This window comes from Crocuta crocuta, unplaced genomic scaffold (genome assembly GCF_008692635.1).
Source record: "Crocuta crocuta isolate KB4526 unplaced genomic scaffold, BGI_CrCroc_1.0 scaffold8, whole genome shotgun sequence".
NCBI classification, from domain to species: domain Eukaryota; kingdom Metazoa; phylum Chordata; class Mammalia; order Carnivora; family Hyaenidae; genus Crocuta; species Crocuta crocuta.
The window spans coordinates 952,267-962,594 of NW_027532162.1; the positions used below are offsets into that span (position 1 = coordinate 952,267).

At 44.6% G+C, this 10,328-nt stretch overlaps 1 protein-coding gene across 14 annotated transcripts in view; it reads right to left on the reverse strand.

The window, feature by feature from the left end:
* KLC1 (kinesin light chain 1) overlaps positions 1 to 2,228 on the reverse strand; it is a 38,555-nt gene extending 36,327 nt beyond the window's left edge. For 5 of the 14 annotated variants that reach the window (XM_077776499.1, XM_077776495.1, XM_077776491.1 and 2 more), the window contains exons 1-2: positions 2,135 to 2,222; positions 1,481 to 1,742 (exon numbers count right to left, since the gene is read on the reverse strand). In XM_077776499.1, coding sequence (XP_077632625.1) covers positions 1,481 to 1,741 — 261 coding nt within the window. In that variant the 5' untranslated portion in view covers position 1,742; positions 2,135 to 2,222. Of the gene's footprint in view, positions 1 to 1,480; positions 1,743 to 2,134 lie in introns of all 14 variants that reach the window. The other 9 variants (XM_077776492.1, XM_077776488.1, XM_077776498.1 and 6 more) reach the window with 5 other exon arrangements.
* Positions 2,229 to 10,328: the final 8,100 nt, after the last annotated feature.

The following is a 10,328-nucleotide window of genomic DNA, read 5'->3' on the forward strand; positions in this document are numbered from 1 at the left end:
CAGGCTACAAAATGTGGTGACAGCCCAGTGCTCTGCTCTGCCTGTGGTACACTGATCAATTTCAGGGACAGACCTGCCTGAGGCGTTAGCAAGCTCCTAGGAGTACCTGAGCAGGAGGAGCTGGGAAAAGCTGGCTCCAGTCTGTTCTCTCTGTACACCATGCAACTGCCCTTCCCTCTATTGTCCTAAGCTTCAAACCTAAACTCTAGAAAGTGGGGCTTTTTCCTCCTTTGTTCTTAACCCTAATACCTGTCAAACTAACATATTCATATCACTTTTCAACAACAGAATTTGCATATAACAGATTCACAATAACCAAACACAGTTAAAGTTCTGCAATCCGTCTTTCACGGAGTGGGAACGAGGAACCCTAGAACTGGGGTATGGACAGGGCTGTGGACACACGGTGTCCTCCACACGGACATGGGAAACAGGAACCTAGCAGCCCCACTTCTCCCTTCACTTGCTGCACGAGAGAAAAGCTAAGAAAGAAAGAAGCCAAATTTTAGCTCATGCAATTTTATCTGAAGTATGCTGGCACAGCCAACAGCTATCAGCGGTACAATTACCACCTAGATGCTCCCAAATTTTCACCTCTATGTCCAGCATGATAAAAACAAAGGTTTAATCAAAAACAAAGATCTAGGGGCACCTGGATGGCTCAGTCGGTTAAGTGTCTGGCACTGGCTCAGGTCATGATCTTATGTTTTGTGAGTTCAAGCCCCACATCAAGCTCTCTGCTGTCAACACAGAGCACCCCGTCCCCACGTGGGATCCCGATCCTCCTCTCTCTGCCCCTCCCCCATCTTCTCTCAAAAATAAACAAATATTTAAAAAAACAAACCCACAAAGGTTTAGCAATCTTGTCTTAGGGTACTGCATAGACTAAGCTATTGGCCAATATCCATTCTCCTTCTTCCTTAGGTTTAAGAAGGTGGAACTGTGAGTGAGCAGGGCAACATTCCCTGGTCTCCCTCATAACTAGGTGTGGCCACTGAAATGTAAGCAACGTTGTGTACCAGCTGGAGGCAGTAAAGGGAGGAGGTACACCCTTCCTGGCCCTTCCCTGTCCTAGAATGGGGTCATGTGGCTGCAGCTGGAGCTCTTAGTCCACAAAAGAGGCAGTGAAATTCAGAGGCCTGGGTCACCCTGAGGGCTGTGCAGCTATACAACCTGCCTGGGGCGGCCTACCTTGGTATTTATTTTATACACGTCCATGATGCTTAAGCCACTGCTTTCAGTTCTGATATATGCAGCCACATCAAATTCTAAATGACAAACAGGGTTAGCTCTATTTTACTCCCTCTGCTTTTTAAAATTTAGACGTGCCCAAATCAATCATCATTTATGTTACATACAAGCTGATCGTTATTCTGTAAGTACCTTCCCTCTAGTTTAATTAAACTGCATATTTCAGATGGAGCTTCCATCTCTCAGACTACAAAGTGCACGTTCCTGTCTGAGGCGACCTCACTCGTACCTGTGCCTCGCTCAGGCCAAGCTCCAGCATTTCCAGTGACTTCCGGATCATGTTTGATTTCTCCTCCACCAGGTTACTTTCATCATCTTTCTTCAAGCACTTCAGTGTTTCCAGTAAACTCTGTAAAATGGAATTATGCTCATTCTTCAGAGCTTCCAGCCCCTGAATCACTTGCTTGGTCTTAGAAATAATTTCATCCTGTGTAAGCTTCTCCAACTTGTCTTCCTTTATATACACCATCGTGGACATGTTGTCATACATTCTAGAATGGAAAAAGGAAAACAAATTAGGTATCGTGTTACAGGTTTGATTTATGTTACATCGTTAACAAAAGACACTGTGTGAAGACTCTTAAATTAACATGTTTTAGGTGAAAAATTAATAAACATGTATTTGTGACTTGTTGAATACGTACTGTTTCTCTTTTCCCTTTGCAGAGCAATTTAATTATTTTTCTGGCTTAGGTCTGAATTCTTTTTAATGGAACAAATGAAAGCAACTGAAATTAATGCCAAAGATTAAAAGCAGCAAAAAAACCAAACGGCATTTCCAAAGCACAAAGCCTCAGTGAACAAAAGTTCTCTGAATGTTTGCAAGCTTTTTTCCCCCTTAATGAAATGCAGAAGGACAGTAAATTCTTGGTGACATATTTACCAGACAAAGCCTTGAGAAGTGGTCACAGTTGGAAGAAGGAAGAAAACCAGCAAAGGAACATGGGAACAATCAGAGCAGCAGGAGAAGGGCCAGGTCTGTCGGAAACACGGTGAGAGAGTGACATGAGCAGAGTCATCAGCACTGGACAGGCTCAAGGAGAATGACAGCCACGCAGGCCTACGGGATGGGACTGGCCGAGGGACCCACAAGAATTCATGAAATCATACAGTGTCTGCAACCGACTGCAAAATACCACAATGAGAAAGAAAAATGAAAGGGGCATAAAACAGCATCAGCAAGATCATGGTGACTGCTGACACAAAGCAACAGTCTTTTACCAACCTATAGGTTTGTGGATGTTTTTAAATCCCATAATTCACTTTTAGGGAGGAAGGAAGGGAGGGAAGGATAAAGAAAGAGAGACAGAAAGAGAAAGAAAAAGAGAGAAAGAGAAAGATGGGAAGGAGCTAAGGGGGGCTGGTTCTGGGTGGCTCAGTCGGTTGAGCATCCGACTTCAGCTCTGGTCATGATCTCAATGCTCATGGGTTCGAGACCCACACAGGCTCTGACAGTCAAAAGCCTGGAGCCTGCTTCAAATTCTGACTCCCTCTCTCTCTGCCCCTCTCCCACTTGTGCTTTCTCTTTCTCTAAAAATAAACAAACGAAAAAAAATTAAAAAGAAAAGAAGGAAAGGCCTGTGAGTATTGAGGAAGGTTGTTCAGGAGGTCCCTGGGTGGCTTAGTTGGTAAAGTGTCCGACCCCTGATTTCAGCTCAGGTCATGATCTGTTTGTGAGTTTGAGCCCCACATCTATGCTAACAGCGCAGAGCCTGCTTGGAATTCTCTCTCCCCTTTTCTCCCTCTCTCTGACCCTCCCTCTCTCATTCTCTCTTTTAAATAAAAAAGATTTTATGGGGCGCCTGAGTGGCTCAGTCAGTTAAGGGTCCAAATTCAGCTCAGGTCATGATCTCGTGGTCTTGAGTTCAAGCCCTATGTTAGGTTCTGTGCTGACAGCTCAGAGCCTGGAGCCTGCTTCGGATTCTGTGTCTCCCTCTCTCTTCCCCTCCCCCACTCGCACTCTGTCTCTCTGTCTCAAAAGTAAATAAACATTTAAAAAAAATTTTTTTAATTTTAATCTTAAAAAAATAAAAATTAAAAAAAAAATCATTTAAAGGGGCTCCTGGGTGGCTCAGTCGGTCAAGTGTCTGATTTCGGCTCAGGTCATGATCTCACGGTGGGTTCAAGACCTGCGTCGGGCTCTGTACTGACAGCTCAGAGCCTGGAGCTGGTTTTGGATTCTGTGTCTCCCTCTCTCTCTGCCCCTCCCCCGCTCATGCTGTGTTTCTGTCTCAATAATAATAAACATTTTTTTAAAAGGAAGGCTGTTTACTGACTGGGATTGAAGTCAGATTACATGTCAAAGTGATTTCCTTCAGAGCGCATAACCACTACCTGAGATCTTGTTTGTTTTCACATATTGTCTTCTATCCTTAAACATAAGCTTTACTTAAAAGGCAAGGGCAGTGGGGGGGGTGGGGGGGGGCACCTGGATGGCTGAATAGGTTAAGCATCTGATTCTTTTTTTTTTTTTTATGTTTATTTTGAGAGAGAGGGGAGGGGGGACAAGGAAGCAAAGAGAGAGGGATAGAGGACAGGAAGCAGACTCTAAACTGTCAGCACAGAGCCCAACACAGGGCTCAAACTCACGAACTGCGAGATCATGACCTGAGTCAAAGTCGAACGCTTCACCAACTGAGCCACCCGGGCGCCCTGAGCACCTGGCTCTTGATTTCAGCTCAGGTCATGATCTCATGGGATGGAGCCCTTCACCAGGCTCTGTGCTGACCATATGGAGCCTGTTTGGGATCCTCTCTCTCTCTCTGCCCTTCTCTCTCTGCACTCTCTTCTGCTCTCTCCCTCAAAATAAATATATAAGCTCTTAAAAAATACAAAAGAAATAAAAAGCAAGAACTTGGAGCACCTGGGTGGCTCAGTCAGTTAGAAGTCCAACTTGAGCTCATGTCATGGTCTTGTGGCTCATGAGTTTGAGCCCCACGTTGGGCTCTCTGCTGTCAGTGCGGAGCCTGCTTCAGATCCACTGTCCCCCTCTTTCTGCCCCTACCCAACTCACGCTCTCTCTCTCTCTCAAATAAATAAAAACATTAAAAACAAAAAGGCAAGGGGCTGTATCTGGTGCCCTAGTAAATCACAGGACCTAGGACAGCTCCTGAGCCTGGCAGACCACCTGGTGAATCCACTGACCGACAGCCGCTGGGTGAGGGAAGCAGTGTCAAAGCACCAAACACAGGCAACTTGTTCCGGACTTGGGAGTAAAGGTTCCAAGTAGTTAGTAACAGGCGTCACGTTAGTAATTGTGCACACGGTTTTACAGTGGAAAACTGATCATTTATTTTTGCGTAACTACAAAGAGTCAATTCCTCTTGAAATTTAGAGGCTATCTCTGTAGGACTATTCAGAGAAATCCACCTCTGTACCACAAAAAGCTCAGAAAACAGTCAAAGAACAGAGGTAACTCCTGTACCTGACAGTCGATTATCATCAGATCTGTCATGTATTTAGTGTATGTCTCTCCAATGCTGCTGCAAAATCCAGGAGAGCAGGCACCTCACTAAGCATTTGGCACCTCAGTCCCAGGCTGTCCCGCAGTAAATGCTAACTACATATTTGCTGAATGAATTAACAGAACATTTTAGGAGCAGCTTCCAATGAGCATGTCTCAATATCACTACATTAAAGTGCCAGCCTGGCCGTTACCTAGTTCCTACAGGTGAAGGGAAGGATGTCCAGAATGGATGTCCCTAGAGAAAGGACGAAAATCAACCCATTCCACCTTTGGCAGCAATTTCCAAATGATGCAACATTTTAGTCTTTTCGTTCCCAAAGTAGAAGATCCAAGTGTCTTACTGAAACTCCAGGCTAGGGGCTAAAATGCACAGCTAGGATGTACAGGTGACCAGACGCTAAGCTAAGGAAGCAGACACGTGCAGCGAGAGCTAACGGCACTGTCAGGACCTGCGGGCTGGGAGCCCTCCACTGAAGAAGGGAGGCCAGACGCACGGAAGAAACAACTCCTTGCTGAGCCAGTCTTACCAAATGAGCACATCTCCTCCAGAGGGAGTGCGGAGCACACTCCCAGCCAGGCGAGCAACAGAGCTCAGGGCAGAGGTATGAAAGCACCCACTGCCTACGAGCAGCCTCATCTGGCTGCAGGTCATCATGACCGAGGCTCAAGGTGACAAGGCCAGAGGGCAAGGGCTGCAGGGAGCGAGTGCGCCGGGCACGCCCAGGACAGGGAAGACAACTCGGGGGTGACGGCCTGAGCCCAGCCCAGCAGACACGCTGCCCTTACTTCCCCAGCCCTCTGCCAGAATAAGGTTCATGCCTCTCCGCGGGAAGCCAAATACCCAGCCAGTACTTTCTTAGGGTCTTTTCAAATAATATTAAACTTGGGGGTGCAAAGGAGAGTCTGTAGACTCTAATGAGAAATGAGAACAACTTCATTACTCAAACCACCTGTTTGGGCACGAATGGGAAGTAAACTATGATACTGTCAATGAATCCTGTTCCTCAAAAAGTTAAAATCAGAACTACCCTACAATCCAGTAACTGCACTACTGGGTATTTATCCAAAAAATATAAAAACACTAATCTGAAGGGATGCATGCACCCCAATGTTTACATCAGCATTATCAACAGTAGCCAGATTATGGAGTGCCCAAATGCCCACTGACTGATGAATGGATTAAAATGGAGTATTACTCAGCCATGAAAAAAGAAGGAAATCTTGCCATTTGAAACATCTATGGATCTAGAGAGCATAACACTAAGTGAAATAAGTCAGAGAAAGACAAATCCCATATGATTTCACTCATATGTGGAATTTAAGAAACAAGAAAGGAAAGAGAGAGGCAAAACAAGAAACAGACTCTTAACTACAGAGAACACACTGATGGTCACCAGTGGGGAGGTGGGTGGGCGGATGGGGAAAATAAGTGATAGGGATTAAGGACTGCACTTGTGATGACCACTGGGTGATCTCTGCAATTGCTGAATCACTATTCTGTACACCTCAAACTAATATCACGCTGCATGTTAACTACACCAGAATTAACATTTAAAACTTTAAATAGGGGCACCTGGGTGGCTCAGTCAGTTAGGCGGTCCGACTTTGGCTCAGGTCATGATCTCACAGTTCACGGGTTCAAGCCCCGCGTCAGGCTCTGTGCTGACAGCCAGCTCAGATCCTGAAGCCTGTTTCAGAGTCTGTCTCTCTCTCTCTCTCTCTCTCTCTCTCTCTCTCTGACCCTCCCCTGCTCACGCTGTCTCTCTCTCTCAGAAATAAATAAAACATTTAAAAATTTTTAAAAAGATAAAACTTAAAAAAAAAAACACATTAAACTCCAACCAATCATAATGATGGTCAGTGTCCTATCTCTACAGGTTAGAGTGGAGGCTGATCAAAGGGGAAGAGAGGGCAGTTCTGTTTACGAAAGAAAAAGAAAAAATGGGGCAGGACAAAGGGTTTAAACAGGAATAGCAAAATCCTATCAGGTAGGATTCATATACAGGAAAAAAATCAAAACAAAATGGGAAAATTTAATCGTTTTAACTAAGGGGATGTGTCAAGTAAATAAATACATTTAAAGAATAAGTAGGGGCGCCTGGGTGGCTTAGTCGGTTAAGCGTCCGACTTTCGCTTAGGTCGTGATCTCGCGGTTCGTGGGTTCGAGCCCCACGTCGGGCTCTGTGCTGACTGCCAGCTCAGAGCCTGGAGCCTGTTTCAGTCTGTGACTCCCTCTCTCTCTGACCCTCCCCTGCTCACGCTGTCTCTCTCTCTCTCTCCTAGAAATAAATAAAAAACATTAAAAAAAAAAAGAATAAGTAAACACATTTTGAAGAAATCCAAATTTGGGATTTGGGTCACCTGGCTGGCTCAGTCTGTAGAGCGTGCCAGGGTCATGAATTTGAGCCTCACGTTGGGTGTAGAGATTATTAAAAACAAGAAATCCAAATTTAGTTCCTCGAGGAATATGTAACAGAACTGGTGACACCATATGTATGCTCACACTCTCCTAGAGGCTTTAACCACAGATAAGAGTAACAAATACAAATGTCATCTGGACACACATAAATAAAAGGGGGGGGCAATTAAGGCAGATTTCTTTTTTAACTTACTCTTAACAGAAAACTGGTAAGAATCCAAATGCTCTTGGGAGGCACTGAGCTCTCTTAAGAACGGAGATGACAGGGACGCCTGCGTGGCTTAACTGGTTAAGCACCCGACTAGCTCAGGTCATGATCTCAAAGTTTCTGAGTTAGAGCCCCACACCGGGCTCCACACTGGCAGTGTGCAGGCTGCTTGGGAGTCTCTCTCTGCCACTCCCCAACTTGCACTTCCTCTCTCAATCTCTCAAAATAAATAAACTTAAACAAAAAAGGCACTGAGGGACAGGCGCTACGGAGAGCACAGACCTCGGAGTCCAGAGCAAGCAGGCACAAAACCTGGCTCTGCCACCACAGCACAGGCTAAGTCCCCAAGCCTCCCTGGGTCCGGAGGTTCAAGGGGGCCTCCCTCTCCAGGCAGCTACAGGCACAGGAGAATGCGGGTGAGTCACTAAGCACAGTGGCTGACGGTAATCAGTGCGCTTTCCCACCTGGGAGCCAGGCTCTCAGGAACACCCCTGACAAGTGCCGATCACCATCTGCACAAACATCTCTTCTAACACGGGCCTCAGTGCTTTGCAAGGCAGTTGATTCCTTGTTAGACTGCTCTGATATGTAGTTAGGGAGTTTTGCTGAGTTGAATCTCCCTCCCTAAACTTCTATCCATTGAGCCAACTTCTTCCCTCTAATATAAACACAAAATATACTATCTTATCCACAAGACATTTCAAATATTGTAGTTCAATCAGAGGATTCTCGAAATCTTCCATTTCCCAAGCTCATACCTCCTGCCACCCTCAGGCACCCCTCAATCCATAACCCCTCATCCAATCCACCATCATATAAATATACTTCCATACGCCACTCCTGCAGAGGGAGACCCACACCAGCATACGGGTTAGGTTTATACTGCTCCGTATCTCTCTCAAGTTCTAGGCTAAGTCTTCATAACCAAAGATGGGTTATATAAGAAATAGTGCTGAAGGAACTGGCCATTTAGGAAAAAAAACTGTGTCGTATTCCTACCCTTACTATTCACTAATTCCATTTTGATTAAAAAAATTAAATGTTGAAGATAAAAAACATAAGAAGCTAGAAGAAAACTCAGGCAAAGGTATATATGCATACGGGTGAAGGTAAAGAGCAATCCTTGAATAAAATGGTAGAAAACTAAAAGAAAAGATGGATAAGAGTTCACTTAAATAAGAAACTTCTCAAGTTTGCTATAAAAACGTCTAGCTGAAAGAGTTCTTCTAACAGGTACACTGATTTCTAAAGAGGAAAAATGCTGGGAATCCAGGTCTGCTCAAACATCACACGTTATCAGCCAAGTGATCGCAGCATCCCTAAGACTTTCTTACAATGCTTGGGCTGCGTATGCTTCCCAGTGATTCTGGAACAATGAGTCGGCCAGAACAATGCCTGCCACTCCACAGGCATGTTAAGTATGTGCTCAATAAATCCATGCAACACGGGGTGCCTGGCTGGCTCAGCTGGGAGAGCATGTGACTCTTGATCTCAGAGTCGTGAGTTCAAGCCCCATGTTGGGTGCAGAGATTACTTAAAGATAAACAACCTAATAAAAACTTTAAAATGAATGAATAAAATAGCCCTGAAGCCAGCGCATCTGATTCCAACTCCCTACTACCCCCTCACCTGCTATGGAACTTCCTGAAGCCTCAAATACTCCCTCCCCTCCCCTCCCCTCTGAGTAATACACCCAGTATCTGGCCCCAGGTTATTCTTATTCTATGGCAAATGATGTATTATGTTTTTATTTCAAAAAAAAAGGGGGGGAGGGAGCACTCTTTGAAGTCCCATTATCTGCTCTGTGAAAGCAAAAGAATTCAATACTCAGTGCATAATCTCCAACACAGCACTTGACAAATCTCACATCTGAATTAAGCTCCTTAAACACGAGCTTACGGTCAACCCGCTCAAATCCATTGTTCAACAAGCAAAGCTATTTCAGTCTATTACGCTGCTCATGTCACATTCAAATCCCCAACAAGTCGGTACTGAGTCTACAGATTACAAAGTCACTACCTAAAATAACGAAGACAAAAATAATCCTAAAGCTTGATCTTCATTTTTCTTTCATTTTAACTACTTTTGTCTCCATTACTTTAAATTGTGGTTCAATCTTTGCTGTTTTTATTGGGTACTACGATGGTTTTGATGTGTATTTTAAATACAACTCTCACTTCCAAGGATTCACATCAGTCATTAACTCATGACACAACACCCAAGAAACCTAGTCTATCCCGACATTCAGATCCCCAGTTAAATCCTGCGTGTAGCACTTTGTAACCCAAAAATATGGCAATATTTATTTCTAAGATGCCAGTGAAAAATAATAAAAACAGACATGCTCTCCTACAAACTACAGGCTGGCAGAAGCGAGGGAGTCCAGCTGACCCTCGAACAACACGGGTGTGAACTGGGCAGGCTCACTTCCACGTGGGTAGTTTACAGTACTGTACTATAAATACATCTTCTCCATGGTTTTCTTAATAATTTTTTTCCTCTGCCTTACTTTATTGTAAAAATATAGCAAATAATATATGTGACATACAAAATACATGTTAATCAATTGTTATATCATCAGCATGGCTTCCAGTCAACAGTAGGCTATTACTAGTTAAGTGTTTGAAGAGTCCACAGTTACATGCAGATCTGTGACTGTGCAGGGCTGTCAGGTGTTGGGTGTCAAGGCCTAGAACCTTTGTGTTATTCAAGAGTCAATTATATAATGTTGTTCTTTCAAAGGTCTAACTTCCCTTTGGAAACACAGGAAACCAAAAAACAGGTTTCTTGATTAAGAAAGAAATTAGGGGCACCTGGGTGGCTCAGTTAAGCATCTGACTTGATTTCAGCTCAGGTCATAATCCCAGGGTCATGAAATCAAGCCCTGCACAGGGTTCCACACTGGACAGGGAGCCTGCTTCAGATTCTCTCCCTCCATCTCCCTCTGTCCCTCCCTACCCAACCCCCCCCCCCCCCCACCAAAA